The sequence below is a fragment of the Vombatus ursinus genome, unplaced genomic scaffold, assembly GCF_900497805.2.
Source record: "Vombatus ursinus unplaced genomic scaffold, bare-nosed wombat genome assembly UNPS02010461.1, whole genome shotgun sequence".
Taxonomy (NCBI): Eukaryota; Metazoa; Chordata; class Mammalia; order Diprotodontia; family Vombatidae; genus Vombatus; species Vombatus ursinus.
Genome location: NW_020950239.1, coordinates 11,975,664 through 11,995,756, shown reverse-complemented (window position 1 = coordinate 11,995,756; position 20,093 = coordinate 11,975,664). Strand labels below are relative to the sequence as shown.

General features: G+C 40.8%; 1 protein-coding gene across 1 annotated transcript in view; it reads right to left on the bottom strand.

The window, feature by feature from the left end:
• The window catches only part of FRAS1 (Fraser extracellular matrix complex subunit 1), a 475,354-nt gene that overhangs the window by 37,446 nt on the left and 417,815 nt on the right, over window positions 1–20,093 (bottom strand). Inside the window, exons 55-62 of the mRNA XM_027854503.1 lie at window positions 17,760–18,006; window positions 15,299–15,643; window positions 14,860–15,020; window positions 14,261–14,408; window positions 9,939–10,144; window positions 6,207–6,363; window positions 2,898–3,098; window positions 1,183–1,370 (exon numbers count right to left, since the gene is read on the bottom strand). Coding sequence (XP_027710304.1) covers window positions 1,183–1,370; window positions 2,898–3,098; window positions 6,207–6,363; window positions 9,939–10,144; window positions 14,261–14,408; window positions 14,860–15,020; window positions 15,299–15,643; window positions 17,760–18,006 — 1,653 coding nt within the window. The remainder of the gene's footprint in view (window positions 1–1,182; window positions 1,371–2,897; window positions 3,099–6,206; window positions 6,364–9,938; window positions 10,145–14,260; window positions 14,409–14,859; window positions 15,021–15,298; window positions 15,644–17,759; window positions 18,007–20,093) is intronic.

Sequence of the window (20,093 nt, the reverse complement as noted above, 5' to 3'; positions counted from 1 at the left end):
CTTTGTACTAAGAGCAAATCTTTGTATTATAGGTCAGTCATTTCAATATCCCTCTCCCCTTCTCTCCTCTGTCTTTTTTTTCTCTCTCTTCCTTTTCTCTCTCTCTTTCTCTCTTTTTAGGTAATTGGGGTTGTGACATGCCCAGGGTCACACAGCTAGTAAATGTCAAGTGTTTGGTCTGAGGCTGGATTTGAACTCAGGTTCTCCTGACTTTAGGGCTGGTGCTCTATCCACTGTGCCACCTAGCTGCCCCTGCCCCCTTCCTTCTCTCTCTCCCCTTCTATCCCTCTCATGGTAAGAAAAAACAAATCCACACCAGTTCTCTAAATAACTACAGTAATAATGTTCCATTGACTCATATAGAGAACTTCAGAGTGCAAGAAAAGTTATTTCTTATGATTTAGCCTTATTTCTGATGGAGCTGAAAATTTAATGGGTTTTTAGACCAGATTTGTGATTTCATCTATCTTGGGAACTCCCTGGTAAGGAAACTCCTTCCAATGACATAGATTGCCACCTTCTCACGTGGGGAACTGAGAGGTTAAGACAAAATGTAAGTTCCCTAAGGGTAGAGACTGTTTCCTTTTTGTCTCTGAATTCCCAGCACCTAGCCAGGCACAGAGGAGGGACTTAACAAATACTTGCTCATTAATTTATTAAAGAAGTAGGATTTACTCCCACATTTCTTCATTAAATGCCAAGGTTACCATAGCAGCCCTTCATTAATTCCATTTTCACACTGTTTATTTATCATGTTCAGTCTTAAGTTAGAAATATGGTGACATACTTTACAAACAGAAAGATCTGTGAGTGTCTGTAAATACACAGGGTAATATCTATGAAGTAGCTTCTGATCTTACCTCCCCCCCCCTTTTTTTTGGAGGCAACTGGGTCAAGTGACTTGCCCAGGGCCACACAGCTTGTAAGTGTCTAAGTCTGAATTTGAACTCAGGTCCTCCTGACTCCAGGGCCAGTACTCTATCCCCCGCACCACCCATTTCCTCCCATTTTCATATATGTCACCAAGATTCTTTCACTTTTTGCCACTATCAAAAACAAGGCTCCAATGACCTCTTTTTACAATAAATCAAAGGGCTTTCCCTTTCCAAGGTCCTCCTTCCTCGCACATTCTTCCCAGGGGCTGTATGGCAGGGAAGGTCTTCTTTCTGTCGAGTCACTTACAATGGGTGGTGCTGGTAATATAAGACTCCCAGCGGCCTCCTGGTCCAGGATTGTCACCGTTGCGGTGGTCACATCACCAAGGACGGCTTCCACCGGGTCATCAGGGCCCAGGACCAGGGAGAAGGATTCGTGCCACTCCCGATCTTCGTTGGACAGAATCTCCACTTTGAACAGGATGTGGTCCACACCTGGACAGTGGAGGCAAAGAGAAGGTTGGAAAGGCCCGCCATGACTCTGTGTTGAGCTGTTTTACATACACTCGGCTTTTGCTAATTGCCTCATTACTACTTAAAATGAAGGGGGTCCATTTGATAGACAAAACTCTATTGTGGTAGAAGCTCGGAAACATTCACCTGCAGATGTATTATTCAACACCATTTGAGGATTAATGAGGCTTTTCTGATGATAGTTGGATGTAATAAAAATCTATGGCTCGAAATAAGATTCCACCCTGGCTACGTGTCTTCACTTAATTCTTTCTCTCTTTTACTAATGTACATCCTCACATCCTCCTCTGAAGAGCATCAATTCTTGGAATTACAAGGCTAGACCACCCAAAGAGGAAAATGGGGGCCTCGCAGCAGCCCTACTCCAAGGCTTAGAAGGGGCTATTTCTATTTTCCAGACAAAGCAAGATCTCCCTTTCCTCCAAGCCTTGTCTTGAGAGGAAGGATCGTTGACTCTTCCCTGGACCACTGCTGTCCATTCCCACCGCTCTACAAATGGTGGCAGCACTGACATCACACCTAGGTTACTCAAACCTCTTTATTAAACAGCCCTAATGAGTAATTCTAAATCACACAGTTAATGTAGCCAGCCATAACCATCAGCTATAACTATCAGCTGGGCTACGCTAGCTTGACCGTCTCATTCCTTTCCTTCCCTCAGCTTCGGTCTCCGTGATGGCCTCCTGTGACAAATAATGTGTAGAAGACCTGTAACATGAGAGCTCCTAACATCAGAGTACATATTTGTTTGTAAACCCCGGAGGGTAACGAATGAATGGAAGGTGAAAGCTGGCCATGTTCTTTTATTGTTCAGGAAAATCATACACTCATGAAATTGTATTCTAGGCCAAAATTTTACACACACACACACACACACACACACACACACACACACACACACAAACAAATAAACATATGCGTGTATTGTGTATGTGTGTGTGTGTGTATAGAGAGAGCTGATGTATATATATATCTATGTATATCTATGTACACATATGTGCACACACATACACATACACAATATACACATGCATATGTACATACATGCACATACACATATAGATGTATGTGTGTGTGTGTATATGAATTCTGGCCAAGAATACAATTTCATGAGTATATAATTTTACTGAACAATTAAATTACTGATCATTAAAACATTATCTCTCTGTTTGGGTGTGCATGTACATACATGTATATATATATATATATGTATATATATATGCATGTACACATGCACACACACGGGGGGAAGGAGGAGGGGAGAGAGAGAGAAAGAGAGAGAGAGAGAACATGTTTTAATGCAATGGACCTAAAGATTCCTTTCTCATTATTTTTGCTAAATCACCATTAAAATTTTTCAGCGTATACAAATGCTTTTTAGACATAATTTATCTCTATTTCCTTCCTCGAATTACTCCCTTCTTCCAATGCCAAATACACACTTCTCCAATGAATCAATCGCACATCTTGGGGTTTCCTTTTCATTACCAGGACTGAACTTGAGGACACGGCTCTTGGGGTAATAATCCACCCCAGACTGGGCAGAGCCGTCGCGAGTACTGCAGCGGACCCTGGAAGTCCTATTCTGGTCTCCTCTCCGGATCACTTTGATGTTCAGAATTGCCAGAGCATCTGGCCCAGCAGGCTCCCGGACCTGGTACGCAGCCTCTTCAAACTCAATAGTTGGGGCTAAGAAAACAAGGTTGGGTGTGGGGAAAGAATCACAAAATCTCAGAGATGAATCCATTGAATCCAAATCAACCTCAACATGATTTCTCCATCTCCATCCCCACCAACACGCCAGTCTTTGCCTGAAGACCTCTAGGAAGAGAGAAGCCAGTACCTCCCACAGCAGCCCACCCTACTTTGGGACAGCTCTAATGGGAAGGTTTTCCCAACATTGAGCCTACAGTCACTCTTCCCAATTCTCCTCCATTCCTCCTGCTTCTCCCCTATGATACCAAAGAGAATCAGTATAATTTTTTTTCCCACATGAAAGTCTTCCAAACATTTCATAACAAATATCACATATCCCTACATTTTCTTTTGCCTAGGCTAAGCATTCCCAGTTCCTTCAACCATCCCTCAGATGGCTTGACTATGGGGCCCTCAACATCCAGGTTACCCTCTTTCATATGCTCTCTAGCTTTGCAACAAATTTTCTGGCATGTGGTTCCCAGGGCTGAATACAATATTCTAGATACAGTCTGACCGGGGCAAGGCATAGTGGGATTGCCACCTCCCCAGTCTTGGACATTAAATGAGCTTTTTTGACTGTCATATAATGCTATTAACTCATATCAAACTCATAGTCTACCAAACCCCCAAATCTCTTTCTGATGAAATACTATCTAGCCATGATTGCCTCATCTTGTCCTTGCAAAGCTGATTTTTTGAACTCAAACGTGAGACTTTAAATCCATCCCTATTCAATTTCATCTTATTAGATTCAGCCCAATACTCTAGCCTGCCAAGGCCTTTTTTGGATTCTGATTCTGTCGTTCACTGTGTTAGCAATTCTTTCCAGTTTTATGCCCTCTATAAATTTGATGAGTATTCATTATGTACCTCCATTCAAGTCACTGATAAAAATGTTCACCAGAACAGGTCCAAGTACAAATTACTAGGGCAGAGGTTCCCAAAATTTCTCGGTTCACATTGTCCTTAATGTCTCAGTAATTTTTTCAAAGTGCCCCTTGGTCAAAAGATATTCCTAATTATTCATATCATTGTGTTTCCCTCAAAAATTAAAACCCCATTATGGTGCCCCTGTGAGTTTGCAGCACACAATTTGGGAACTGTGCCTGTAATAGAGACCTGGAAAGATTACTAGATTCCGAGTGTGAGACCTGTTTCTTAAAACAAAAAGTTGATAGCTGCATTTCAATAGAATTGGTTTCCTATTTTTTCATATTTAAAAATAACATTCTAAGAAAGGTTCTATAGGCTTTACCATACTGCCAAAGGGGGTCATGACACACAAAAGATTAAGAAGCACTGCCATGGACGGAAAGTTAATTCTCTCCCATTTTATCTCATAGAATTTTATGCCCCTCTTATCCACTTGTTTACTTTTCAATGAATGTGTGTCTATACTGACGCAAAGTGAAATGAGCAGAACCAAACATTGTACACAGTAAAAGCAATATTGTAAGATGATCAACTGTGAATGACTTAGCTATTCTCACAATACAATGATCCAAGACAACTCTGAAGGACTTATCATGAAAAACGTCATCCATCCCCAGAGAAAGAACTGAGGGTGGCTGAATACAGATCGAAGCTTACTTTTTTACTTTATTTTTCTTGGGGATTTTTTGGTCTATGTTTTCTTTTACAACATGACTAACACAGAAATATGTTTTGCATGACTACCCATGTATAAGCTATACCAAATTGTTTGCCTTCTCAATGTAGGAGGTGGGAAAGGAGGGAGAGAATTTGGAAGCCAAAATTTTGAAAACAAATGTTAAAAATTGTTTTTACATGTAATTGGAGAAAAATAAAATACTAAAAAAAGAACGTGTGTCTATTCCTAGTAGCTTATAAACTTCTTGAAGACCCGAAGCATGTCTGATTGAATCTTTTTATCTTCTCCAACCCTCACAAAGTACATAATATATAGGAAGCACTTAATATTTGTTGAATGAATAAAACATAAAAGGTTGATCATACATAAAGTTATGTAGGACCAAGGGTGAAATAGAAACCTATCTTTCCTACTACTGGTTAGATCTTCTAGCTCAAATTTGAAAGAGCAATCTAATCGGGAACTATGAGGGAGAGAGTGAGAGACATCCTCTCTGGAAGTCTCTTTTCAGTTTTCTATCTGCTATAATGTCATGGTCTTCAACCATGAGGGTAACTTTGAGAACAATTCAATGAATACCTCAGGGACACTTTCTTTACCCATCAAGAACTCAGGATCAACTCTCAAGTTCTCAAACTATCTTGCCTTTACAGAGGACAACGGTTAGGTTGAGGATTAAAATACAGATCTCCTCTATTAGATGTAAGTCCCGGGAAAGCAAGAACCACAAATTATTCATCCATTCCTCACTGAATCCTTCTCAGTGCCTAGCATAGTACCTTTAGCAATGACAAACATTTATTAAGTGTATGCTGTGGGAAACAGCAAACCTTTGAACTCCTACACTGTTTTTTTCCCAATTCTCCCCAATATCTCAACCTTCCCCTGTCGGATATGGGTACCTACTCAATCACCATCCCCTCCCTGACCCAATACTAGGGGTATTAAATGTAATTATGCCCCAAACAAGCCCGCCTGTATCATTACAGTAGTAATTTATTTGAACAGTTTATTTTTAACTTATCGGATGAACAAATTTGAGCAAGGAAAGCTATTAAATTACCCAAGACCCTTTCCAGGAAAGTGGTACAGTCTTTCAAAGCAAAGGAAATATTGGCCTCAGGTAGGTGAATTTTATTTTCAGCAACATGATTGAATTACCATATGTTTGGAATATGCCCATTTCCCTCTCTGTGGCCCAGGTTTTCAGGGCTGAAAAATGCCATAACGGTACTCAGTGGTTGTCAGGAACATGGTGCCGACTGATTAGGTAATTGATAGCTACAAAATTCTTTGAATTCTTTTTAATAACTTAGAACCAACCTTCAAGAAAGGTGTCATTTGCTGCCCAAAGTTATATAAACATGCTGCTAGTATGTATTTTCAAGAGAACCCTCTGACTCCAAAGCACTTCTAATTTTTAATTATGTAAACACCATTAGATTCCTGTTCAAGCCAGCAGTCGCTAAGGCACTTTTTTCTCTTACCATCTTCATCGTTGGATATGGTGATGGTGGCCATGTTGCTTTTCCCTATTCTTGCCCCACTCCAGTGGTTTCCAAGAGGACTGCCCAGGTAGACCCTGAACTCTTCCTCTGGTTCGAAAATGGAGTCATCGTTGATATAGACAGTACAGTTCTTCACCTACATCAGTCACATGGATTCAGATATGGAAAGAGAGGTCAACAACCTCCTGGAATCTTTGGAAGATTATTCTATTATGCAGATACCTGAAGTGCCACAGAAACAGATCTAAGGAAATACATCAGTGAAAGCCAAATGCATCCATTTGTAGAAGAGAACATATAAATACTCTCTGGTACAGTTCTTACTTCATAGATTCAATGCCCGGATCTTTCCTGCAGAAATTCAGAGAGGCCTTAGATAGCAGAAAGGGACCTGGAGGTCTTCTAATCCCATCCCCTCATTTTCTAGATGAAGACACTAAGTAAGGGTCATGGAGGTTGAGTGACTTGCCCCCTTACCCAAAATCATACAGGTAGAAAGCATCAGAGAAGGTGATTTGAAGCCAGATCCTATCCACTGATGATTTGGGCAGCTAGGTGGCACAGTGAATAGAGTGCCAGGCTTAGAGCCAGGAAGATCTCAGTTCTAATCTGGCCTCACACACTTACTAGCTATGTGACCCTGAGCAAGTTCCTTAACCTCTGTCTGCCTCAGTTTCTTCATCTGTAAAATGGGTAATAATAGAACCTACTTCCCAGAGTTGTTGTGAGGTTCAAATGAGATAAGAACTGTAAAGCACTTAGCACAGTGCCAGGCACATGGTAAATACTATATAAATGTTAGCTGTGGTGATGATTTTTCATTTTTAGCTCTGTCATAAAAAACAAAGAAGGAAGGAAGGAAACGAGTATTTATTAAGCACCTACTGAGAGATATATTCATTTTACAATTGAGGAAACTGAGGCAGACAGAGGTGAAGTGACTTGCCCGAGGTCACAGAGATAGTAAATAAGGATCCGATGTTGGATTTGAACTCAGGTTTTCCTGATTCCAGGCCCAGCACTTACATCACTGTGCCACCAGTTGCCTCTAGGTGCCTGTTAGAACATAGATGGTTACAAAAACATTCAGTCCTTGATAACTTTAAAAGGTAGAATAGATAAATGAACCAAAAAAAAAGTCCTTATTAATCACTTAATATGTATAAAGCACTGTGCTTAGCACTTGGGATACAAACAGAAAAACAAAATGATTTCTACTGTTTCTCCATTCAAATGGGAGAGACAACCTAGAAGAAGAAATTTCCACTAATGCCAGTCAACAGCTCTCAGCGGTTTGGAGTGGCCCAAAATGGCCCCTCTACATTTGGGACAGATTGATTTAGACACTGGTAGAGGCCTGCTGAGGGGTGGGTCTCTGTACACCAGCCATTCATTAGCTTGGTCAGAAAACTAAATAATCACTTTTATTTTCTACCAGTTGAGGATTCTTACAAATTAAGAGAAACGACTTATTTTGATTTTTAAAATGACTTCAGATGGTAATAGAGAAATTCAGCTTTCGTACTTCCCAAGTCATATTGGTTGTTGACAAGAACATAGCTCAAGGGGCAACTATGTCATCTAGTGGATAATGCACTGGCCCTGAAGTCAGGAGGACCTGAGTTCAAATCAGAATCTCGGACACTTACTAGCAGTGTGACCCTGGGCAAGTCACTTAACTTTGATTGTCTCAAAAAAAAAAAAAAAGCTCAGTAAAAATAGGCATGGATAGGAACACACAAAATAAATATTCTTGTGTGGGTGGGTGGTATAGTTTTATCTCAGAGTTTCTGACAGAACTCTTCAGTGTGACACTGTCACTAATCCCAGTTGCATTTTCTTCTACTTTCCAATTCACTGATCACTGTGGAGTAAGTGGAATCCTCTTTGATTTCCCCATTGTCACTTCTAGATTCTCCTGCTACTACCATCACTCAACAGATTCTCTTTCTTTGAGGTTCACATTACCCAAATTTATCACAATGTACAGATCCTGGTGGCCCTTATCTACTGACTCCTAGGGCATTCTTTTTTCCTCAATCCTTCAGTGCTTGACTCAGTCTCCCTCTCCAACTGGTGTCAAACTAGTGGGCTTGGACATGCACGCGGACCCTCCTTCAAACACGCTGACCCCCAGTTCCTTGGTCCTATGACCTACTCTTCCACTGCACCTCAGCTCTCACAGGGATGGTCATCTTGTCAATATTCACAAATTTGTATCTTCATAAACTCCAAAATTCCTTATCTGATAATTACTTCTTCTTATTCCATCTCTCCCTTTTTCTTATTACCAACTCCCACCTTGAAAGAGATAAGAAAATGGCTACAGATGCTGAATGAAATCAGCCAGGATTTTCCCATTATTAAACCTGTTCTTCTTCCTTCACTGCGATTTCCACCTCTCAGTACTTCCCCAGGCCATCACTCCATCTCTATACTCTCTTCTCCTCACGGTTTTGACCACTTCAACTCGACATTCTCCGCTATGCTCAAATCCCTTGCTCTCTCGTCCTATCACTCATCATACCTTGGCAAACCTCATCACGCTACTCTCACTACCTGCCTCCATTGCTCCAACTCGTATGCTCCTGAATGGAGCTGGAGAAAATCATAAACCATCCACTACAGCAAGGTCATCCCTTGGTTCCTCTCTAATTCTCACTCACCACATCTGCTTTCCCAAAATATTCTTTTCTCTCCCCAGGCCTCCAAAGGCACCTTCCGTCCCCCCTCTCAGCTGAGGACCTTGCCTTAGACGAGGCAAAAGACTGAGGCCATTCTTCTCTGATCGCATTTTTTTAAACTACCTCATCCTTCATATTTGTCTTTGATGAAGACCAAGGTCAACCCCTCTACAATCCCCTGATCCCATCCTCTCTCATCTTCTCCAGAAGATTTCCTCCATTATCATTCCCACTCCCCAAAACATCTTCAACCTCTCCCTATCTACTGGAAGAGAAACAGAATTGCAGTAGCTCAAAAGAAACATGAGATGTGCAATTTTAGAGACATCTCTACTCCAAGCATTCACATGGACTATTTGTGCCCAGCCTGTGGTAGAGTATTCCAAGCTCATATTGTCTGATCACCCACAGTCGGACGCACTGCCCCTTGACCCCAACATAGTGATGTCATTTTGGTTCTCTTCAGGAACAAAAGACAACCACCAATCTACTAGATAAAAGGGTATCCTTTCTGCTGGGTACAAACATGTCCAACTCACTCCTATCCTTAAAAACTCTCAGTAGGTCCTGCCATCCCCACAGAGTTATCATCCCGTATATTTCTGACCCTTCTCAGCTCAACTCCTCAAAAAAGCCAGCTACAATCAAAGCCTTTGCTCCCTGTTGTCTCATTCTGCTCTAAAACCGCTACACTCTGATTTATGACCTCATTACTCAACTGAACCTGCTTTTCCAAAGCTACCGATGGTCTCTAAATTGCCAGATGCTGGATATGGACTTTTTCTCAAGCCTCATTCTTCTTGACTTCTCCGTAGCACTGACAGTTAATATTCTGGATTTGAACTCAGATCTTTCTATGCCAAAGCCTAGCGCTCTATCCACTGTGCCAAATAATTGCCTCATATTACGAATATTGACAATAAGTTCCTAGACTATTGAGAATTTGCCAAAGTTCCCAGACTTACCAAAGTAAGCATGCCAAGGCCGAGAGGAGTTGGGCCTCATGGGGTCTCTATAGTGTACTCACCTTCTCCCCTTTCAGAAATGTGATACGTGAATCATCCGAATTCCTCCTCTCCTCAAAGTCTTCCATGACTTGGGCTGTTTGGCTCTGGCTATAACATCTCACTGAGGACTCATAGCTCAGGTCCCCACTTCGGATGATGGGAATGTGTAGGATGCCATCCTTTTCCCTCACTAGGTACAAATCCTTAGCAAACTGCATGCTGGGCACTGGAAGGATGGAGGGAAGAACAGGGTCCTCATTAGCACCTCAGGAATTTCTCTGTGGCCACAATAGCCAGCTACAGAACTAGTGAGCGGAGAAAGAACTCATCAGCGGCACAGTGGGACGGCAGCAATGAAAACCCACACAAGCGACATGGGACACATCACATCTGGCCCTCAAGGCACAGTTTTTGTTCTTGCAATGAGGAGCATTTTATTCTGGAATAAAATAGGGCAAGAAAAGCGTGTAGTTTCTTAAGAACATGGGACTCTTAGGGGAAATAGGCTGTCACTGGGTGGCTTGCACTCTAGCATACACATTTATGTGTAGTTTTAAGGAAAAATGACATATATCTCTGACAAATAATAACAGCGTTCATTTATTTTTGCTTCAGGGTTTGCAAGATGCTTTATAAACATTATCTCAATTTATCCTCACAAAAACTCTAGGATATAGGTACTATTATTATCCTTATTTTACAGATAAAGAAACTGTGACCGAGAAAAGGTGGTATGATTTGTTGAGGAAGCTAGATTTGAACTCAGGTCTTCCAGGCTCCAGATGCAACGCTCTAACCATTATGCCACCTAGTTGCCCACTAATATCTCTGTGCATATATTTCCCAGTATTTCCATGATCACGTATTTTCACTTATTTGTCTGCTCCTTGGAAGCTGGGCCTGCATCTTTTCTTTCTTTCCTCCCCAACAATCCCAACTACAAAGTTCTACAGATTCCAGGATAATAGAGTTGGAGGGGCCTAAGATGGCATCAGATAGAAGATTTTCATTTTACAGATGAGCAAACTGGGGAGCGCACAAGGGACGTGACTCACCTAAGGCTGGGACAAAAAGCAGAGCTGGGATCTGGACCAAGGTTCTGACACCGAGCCCAGCTTTCATTGCACATTGCCATCTGCCCTTGGACTATCCATCAATTCAGATGACTAAGTGACGTGCTGCTGACTCCCAGCTATTCCTTGAGTTTGAAAGCATTTTGATAGAATTAATCATCGAGGGCACTGATCCATGGGGTGTTTAGGGCATTGCAGGGACTGCCAAGCCAAACATCAATATGCCCTCTATACAGTCTAGTCCCTAGAGCAGTAAGAAACCCTTTGATCTGCTCCCGTTATGAACTCTTGAGCCTGCCAAACCTGGAAATGTGGGGTGGGGAGGGAATGTCCAAGCATCTCCTAATCCAATTCAGAAGCACTGGGAATACTCTGATTTACCTAAAACATGTGATTTCTGACATTAGTCAAAAGTATATATTCAGTATCTAAATTAAACCTAGCAGATAAAATTTACTCCTAAGAACATTCAAAAGAATCTTCTTCAAAGAGCACCATTACTTAAGCACCATTACTACAGTAATGGCTTTGACTGTTAGTAGCAGTACCTTCAGGTCAACAAATTAAGGTTATGATACATAAAAATAGCATGTAAAATGAAAGGTTTGTGGTGATGATGCCAACTCCTGCCTTGAAAGAGATGAGAAAAATGGTGACATTTCCCGGGTGAAATGAAGCCCAAACTCTCATAGAGAGAGGTCGGCTCACAACGATTTATCTAGGACCCTGGCTGTTGTGAAGCTGAGCTGGCTAGTATCAAATCAGAGACAAGGGCAAAGGAGAGTGATAATGTTGTTGGTGTTTGATCAATGGAGCAACCAGAGGGTGGGACTCATCCTTCAATTTCTTGCTTTCTACTAAAGAACTGAGACAGTGTCTTGTACACAGGAGGGGCTCATTCAATCAATATTTTATTGATCTTCTTAATAATATTCTGAGTCAATGTCTGCTCTGGTGCCCGTGGTAATATTAAAATGTGTAAGATTTTATAAGGTTAGTCAGTGAGATTTGAAAGGACACTTTCAAAATTCCTTCAAGTTTAGGGGGAAAATAGTTGGCAGATGGTATGGTTGCACAAATAGGAATGTGATCACAAGCAGGAACTCTAAGGCTATTATATTACTTGGCACTAATCATATCATAACTAGGGTACTATAGGCAGCCGGGTGGCACAGTAGATAGAGTCCTGGACTTGAAGTCCAGAAGACCTGAGTTCTGCCTTAGACACGTACTAGTTGTGTGACTCTGGACAAGTCATTTTAACCTCTGTCAGTCTGTTTCCCCATCTGTAAAATGAGGACAATAATAGCACCTCTTTCCCAGGGTCATTGTAAGGATCAAATGAGATGATATTTGTAAAGTGCTTTGTAAACTTTAAAAGGCTATACAAATGTTAGCCGCTATCATCGTCATCATCACCATCACCAACAACACCATCATCATCATCATCACCATTATCATCATCATTTCCACTTCTGGACTCTAAAACTAAAGGGAGATTTGAAGAAGGTCTAATGAAAGCTACAAAGATGATTTAAGGGCTTGGGATAAGACCTATGGGTGAAGATGAAAAGGAAATGAGGTTGTTTAATCTGGAGGTGACTCTAGTGGTCTATTTGAGCTCACTATATTAAGAACAAAGGGGCAGCACTGTGGAGTAACAAAAGAGCCAGACTTGGGCTGAGAAGGACCCTGGGTTCAAGTCCTGATTCCAGCATATACTGGCTGTGTGACTTTGGCTAAGTCACTTACTTTCATAATGCCCTGGCAATTCTCTAAAATGATGGTTTGCAGAAGACGTGCCAAAGTGTGCATCGGTATTAGGAGTCTCCTCACTGGGAATACACAATATCAATGAAATTATAAATCTAGACTAAAACACACACAACATACATACAAACATGCTCATGTATGCATATGTATATACATGAGTATGTGCATGTACATGTATGATGTGTAGGTATATACACATATGTATTACCTACATGTGTATTATGTGCGATATACATTTGTATGCATATATATATATATATATATATGCCAGTGTGTGTATATATATGCACCAATATCTATCATGTGTACATATGTTTAATTTATATTGCAGTACATGCGTGTGTATGCCTAAATGCACCATGTGCAGTACATTTGTATATATACATAAGTGTATGTGTATATTCACACATGTGTATGTTGTATGTATTACACATACGTATATATGAGATGGTGATGATGATGATGATGATGACGACGATGAGGACCATGATGACAACCAGGGTCTATCCACCTTCAGTGACAAATGAAGAGAAAATGGGCTAAAATGGGATCATTTTAGATTCTGATTTTCAATCTAAGGTTTAGATTTAGGTTAGATAAAAGAAAGAACTTAGCAGAGATTATTGTCATAGAATACAAGGGTCCATTGAAAGAAGCTGTAGAATATCCTTCCCTGCAGGCCCCTAAAAACTGTACAGATTTATTTTCGTTGAGAAATGGGTGTAATTCTTCCTGAAGCTTAGAACACAAACCAAATTCAATTCAATACCTCAATCAATGTGCAGCATGTACTATGTACAAAGCACCACGTATGCTCGGTACTGAGGGAAAATCCTGGGATAAATAAGACATGGACGCTATCCCTGAGTGGCTTATAATTTGGGCTCTTCCACTGATTTTATTCTTCCTATGATCCTATGAAACTCCAATGTCAATACTCAATGGAATATCAATAAATAATAAAAGAGCATATGCTGTGTATATTAAATACAAGGAAGGGGCAGAGGGGAGAGGCAGGAGGGAAGAGGAGAGAGGGAAGGGGAGGGAGGGAGACAGTGAGGGAAACCGTAGTAGCATTAGTGGATATATATAGCAAGCACTATTATCTAGGAAGCACTAGATCAACTTCTACTTTGTTCCAAGAGATAAAAATAAAAGGAAGGAAAAGGGAAATGAGGGAAAGATGAATCTTCCCTTACTGCAAAAAGACAATGTTTAAATCCTCTGTGAAATGGAAAAAGCCAATCCAGTTTTACCTCTCCTTCCCCTTTCTAATCTCCAGTCCTGAGAAAGCAAGGCCTTTGGCTACAGCTGGTGCTCTACAAAAAAATACCATGTTCATGGATTTTTAAACGTAGTTAAAACATGGTGGTTTTTTTTTTTTGCCATGAAATAAAACTGTTGCCCCATTGCATTCACTCTCTCAAAGAAGAAAACTTTGTACGAAGTACGGAAATGCAGATTCACTGCTTGAGGAAGCTCGTTCTAGACCTTACCATCTTGAAATGTGTCATTGATGGCAATGATGGCTTGGGAAGGTTTGGTCATCTCTGCCCCTTGTGCTGAGCTCAAGAAAACCACAAATGTCTCCAATCCCTCGATTGCAGGATACTGGGCATCATCCAAGATGACCAAGGTGCAGTGCTAGAACAAGATAAAAACAAAGCTTACCGAAGAGCCAGAACACACTTATGTTTGGTAGACCAAGGCCAGGTGAGAGAATTCATCTGCGGGTGCTCTTTGATCTGAACTTTTGCAAAGGCTGTTTTCTTTGTTACACCCTTTCCAGGGTTCTGTTCTCAGGACCCCATGTGTAAATACATCATTGGCTATCCTTAAACGGGGAGTACTAGTTCTGAGACATGGAAACGTTTTACTGAGGTGTTGTGTAAGCTCCTTCCATGAAGTTTTTGTTTGTGCCTTGTTTCTGAAGAAAGTAAAGACTGGAAAAATATAAAACGAATATCATTGTGCCTGAATGAGAGTGCCATGATAAATGATGGCTTCATTAACAAGTCTGGATTATTAAGAGTTTATTTCATCAGGGTTCTCCAACTTTCTGACTTTATTCTCTGGTGATCACTGTACCCCTCACCTGTTCAGTGTCACCAGGCCGAAATTCCACCTTTTTAGAGCTTGGGATATAGTCAACCCCTGGAGTGGCAGAGGGTGGGTCAGAAGGGCGGGTCGCACACCACACTGATGTGAAAGTGGAGAGATCAGTACCATGCCGGACAACCGGGATATCCACTGTGCCTACGATGAAAGCAACACAGAATTTTGGTAATGACCTTGAGAATCCATGTTTTTTTTTTTTTTCTAATAGAACGGCCACTCTATTCTTAAGCAGTAAGGAAATGGCAAACAACTCCAGTATCTTTGCCAAACCCCAAAATGGAGTCACAAAGAGTCAAACATGACTGAAACAACTGAAGAACAACAACATACCATACTAGAGAAGGCCACTTGCTCTCGTGGCTACTTTTAATTTTAACAAAAAAGGGATGACGGGAGACAGAAGGAGCATTACTTACCTGCATCTTCACTGACAGTGTACGTCGTACTGCCCAGGGACACAGTGGAGGCATCATTGGGGCCCCCAATGAACACCTTGGCTGAAGCCACATTCCCAATTCGCGCATTGTCAGAAGCGCCTGCCAGCGCAATCTCAAACTCCTCTTCTTCCTCATACTCGCTATCATCAATCAGCATGACATCACAGGTGGAAGTAGTGACACCGGGCCCAAATATCACACGATTCTCAGGTGACATTCCCCTTGACTTAAAATCAGATCCTGATTCGAGAGCATAGAGACTGCTTCCTCTAGCTGATCTGGGGATGGTGTAGCAAATGGCGGATATGATACTGCTGGAATCTCCTGAAATGGAAAGGTTGGGACAACCAAAGTGTGAGGATGGCCATTTCTTAAACCTTCATGTGAATCTCTGATAGCTCTTGTAGAAGTCCGCAACCTTCTGGAAGTCTTCCTTCCACAGCCAATCCCTTCAAAGGTCTGCTGGGACATTTCCTCAATTGCAGCTTCTTTTAAGGTCAAATGACTATGGACCATAAACCACTTGAGGATTCAACTATTTTACCCAGTTGTCAGAGATGGATTTCCCATTGAGTGCTCTGATAATCCATAAGACTCATTACCCACCTCCCACCCTCTATCTATAAGCACAGCTCTTGGAGAGATAAGGGAAGTATTCATTGCTTTAAAAGAGGCAAAGTACTTGTCTCCTGGACATAGTTCTCAGTTCACAGGTTTTATGAATCTACTTCTGCAGTTAAACTCCCATACAGGAATGAGTTTGCAAAAAAAAAAAAAAAATGCATGTTTGTAGAAACAACTTTATTTATCTTCTCCATTGTTTCTCTTTTATCAGCCCGTGATCAGGTCTGGGGTGCCAACCAAAGAAATCAATGAACCCGCCTTGTTCACCAAATGGCAACACTGCGGCTTTGTGGAGCGTGCAATATTTGCTACATTAATTTCTAGTCAGCAGATTCAATAATAAACCTAACAACCATTTAAAGAAAAATACTCATTCTCTTGGCATCCGCATGGCTTTCAAGGGGATTAAATTCCTAAAAGTTTTTATTTTACAACATCATAAAATCGTAAATCCCCATTTGTTTTGATTTTTACCAAGGATGGCTCACTACAGAAGGGCAGCATGGTGCTGTGGAGAGAATGCTGGACCTCATCAGGCCAAGCAGGGCTTGAGTCCTGCCTTTAACATTTATTAGCTCTGCGACTTCGGCTAAATCACTATACTCTTCTAAGCCCAAGGTCAAGGGTCAGCAAACTATGGCCCCAGGGCCAAATTTGGCTATAGTTGGTTTTTATAAGCCTCAGCAAAGAAATGTGTTGGTTTTCTTTTTTTTAACATTTTAAAATGCAATAAAACTTTACTTAAAAATGTAAGAACCGTTCTTAGCTTGAAGGTCATACAAAAGCAGGCAGTGACAAGCCAGGGGCCATAGCAACTTTCTAAGACACCTTCTAAATTATAGAGGGGGTTGTAAGGATATGCTGCTGCAAGGAGATCCCAAACTGATGAAATCAGTGTCTTGGACACAGGGTTGACACTATCCTCGATTCTATTTTCTCTTCACTGAGCTCTGTCTCACAGGGTTATCTTGGAATGCATTCTTTCACCTCTGAGCATTGGAGAGTCAGGTCAGCATTATAAATAGTTTACTTCCTTTCTCAGAACAAGGCCAAAACAATCTATGAGTCAGGTTGCTGATAGAGAGTAGATTTTATTGATTTTTCTATTTGCCTTGGGGGCCTAAGCAGAGGGAGCTTGTACATGTTTTTGGAAGGCACTCATCTTGTATAGCCCGTCTGCAAGGCTGAATTAAGCCTACAGAGGACTTGTAAGAACATGCACAGAATGGAAGTCTTCTGCATACTGCTTATTCTGTTGAGGGAGAATAATTGAGGAAAGAATGGCATTTTGGGAGCCCAATGCTATTATTTTCTATCATGTATTATCCAGGTCTTTTTATTTAAGACTCCAAAAGGCCTAGAATGAAACATCATTACGCTGCTGAGATAGGCAGGTGACAAATATTTTCCATGCTATTTTAAAGACTGAGAAACTGGGTCACCGAAAGCTCTGTTCTTTTCTATAATGACATTACCCCTCATTATTAGACACCGTGAAGGAAGCAATATTGACTCATTCATCCTGGATAATATGAGTCCTCTTTGAGTCCACTAAGGGGCTATCGGGGAATAGCTACACTAAAGTGAATATGTCTTGCTGAGTGCCAGATTAATTTCCCAGGAACACCTTTGGCATAGGAAAGAATCTGACTTAATAAGATGGATTTGACCACGGCCACACATAGGAGTAACAACGATAACAGAATTAGGAATAAACCTAGGATTCCATTACCCCACTCTAAAGCTTTAAGGCTATAGCTCCCACATAATAGCAAGAATGCTCAAGGAAAAAAAAAAAGAATGCTCATGGACAGACCTTTTCTTTCAATAGGTGCAAACAGGAACCCAGCACTCTCATTGACCCGGTAGATCTTCTTATCAAACTGTAATGTGGGTTCATCTTCGGTGTCATTAATAATGACCTTGGCCTGCGTGAACTCTCCCAGCAAGGCATAAGCCGGCATGCTGAGCTCCACGGTGAAGCTTTCAATGTTCTCGAATATATCATCATCATTAATTACAATGGTGCAGGATTTTGTATCTTCTCGCTCATCAAACTGTACCTGTTATTAAGAGAGTGACGAGGGGTCCACATCAGAAGCCTGTAAAAGCTGCCCCTAGTAACAAACATCTCATTTCCTCCTTTTTGGGTACATGGATGCCTAAAAAAGCATCCTAGGAGATGAGGCACTTAACCCAGAAAGGAATTGGGTTCGAGTTCAAGCTCTGACACCAACTTACCTGGCATCCACAAAAGAGTTTCTATTTCCATCCCTCAATTGTTCATCTGAAAAATGGGAGCTGCTTTACATGGACCTTCTAATCTTGACTATGAAAAATATAAGAAGATACCTTCTAATTTTCAAGTTATGAAAAATGTAAGAAGGTACCTTTTAATCCCAAAGTTGTAAAAAATATAAGAAGGTGTCTTCCAATCCTCAAGTTACGAAAATATACATAATTAACTCTACCATCTTGCTCTTTGATGAGTCACCTTGTAGATTTTGTGTCTAGAAAGTTTTCCTCTTGCTCTGAAATAACTATTGCTATCTATATAAGCACCAAATTCGAAGGCATGCTTCTTTTTTTTCCCCCCAAACTCAATGTCAGACTTGTCTAGCTTTGGCATCTAAAACAAAAAGAGAATGAAGCTCGAACTTACAGAAATGAATCTGCATAAGATGGACTGAATCTTTAGCTAATTTTTCACTATTAAAATAAGCTGGGTCTAAAATAGCTGGAATACAATTGGAATAAATGTGGGGAATTATTTCCTACAGTGAACATAATGGAGGAAATTAATTATCATGTAACCAACAAGATAATAAATGAGACATTTTCTAGTCCCTCCAAACTCTCAAAAACTCCTAAAAAGAGGAATTATGGTTGAATCTACAGGATAAAAGAGGTAGGAAGTTATTGATTAATACCAGAGAATGCCAAATCATACAATGTCACTCCTTTACCAGCATCTATGGTCCTAGCAGGGACCTCTGCCAACTCTCCCCACTGGCAACAAGCAACCAACAATGATTCTGACTAGTCACGTGGGGGAGAAGGATCATGATGCTTTCTGCATTGGGCACCCCATAGTCAGAGACCTTCCAAGACTACAGAAACTCTTTCCAGAACACCCTTTCCAATCCTGCAAAAAGTGGCAGATGCTGACTCAGAGCAAACAGAGAAAGAAAGAATGATAGCCAAGGGAAAAACTAGACTGGGGGCCAGAGTGAGTGGCTGCCTTAAGGAAAGAGGGCTGAAACTACTCTAGAGCCAGTCCTGCCCCACCTCCACCCCCCAGAAGCTAGATAGGGTTGGTGAACCAGGAATCCCACAAGGTGGGAGGAGATTACAGAAATTTTTTAGACTACTGCAGGAGGATTGTACCCACTATCAAAGTGAGCAGTAGGTAAAAAGTGAGTGATGGGTGAATTTGAAGAAAAAATGATTGAAATCCAGAGATTTAAAGAACAACAAATTTGAATAAAACCCCAGAGAACAAGGAGAGACAAGTCAACAGAAAAGATCATGAAACTAGAAGAAAAGATGAGCACTAAATTCTTAAAGAAATTACAAAGCTCTCTTTAAAAATATTATAAGATGGGGCAGCTACATGGCACAGTGGATAGAGCACTGGCCCTGAAGTCAGGGGGACCTGAGTTCAAATCCAGCCTCAGACCAAACACTTGACACTTACTAGCTGTATGACCCTGGGGAAGTCACTTAACCCCAAGTACCTAAAAATTTAAAAAAAATTATAAGACAAAGGAAAATGAACCAATGCCAGATAAAACCCAGAACCTTGTGGACCATGAGAGAACATGGAACAAGAAGAAGATATTGCAAGGTATTATTATACAAGCTATAAAAGAAAAGAAATTCATAAGATGAAAAATTAGGAATGAGCACAAGTTGGAATCAAAACATAAATGGTAGATTAGAAAAAAACTGAATTTTCCAAAGAAGTATAAGATAGTTTAACAAATCTGGAATACAAAAATATTGAAGTAGAAAGAAATCTTGTAAAAGAGAAACAAAAGGCAATACTGTTTTTAAAAAACACATAGTCTATAAAAGTCAAAAGTCACTAATCTTGAACATAGGATGTGCAAAGACAACTTAAGAAACTTAGGTCTCCAAAAAGAACATG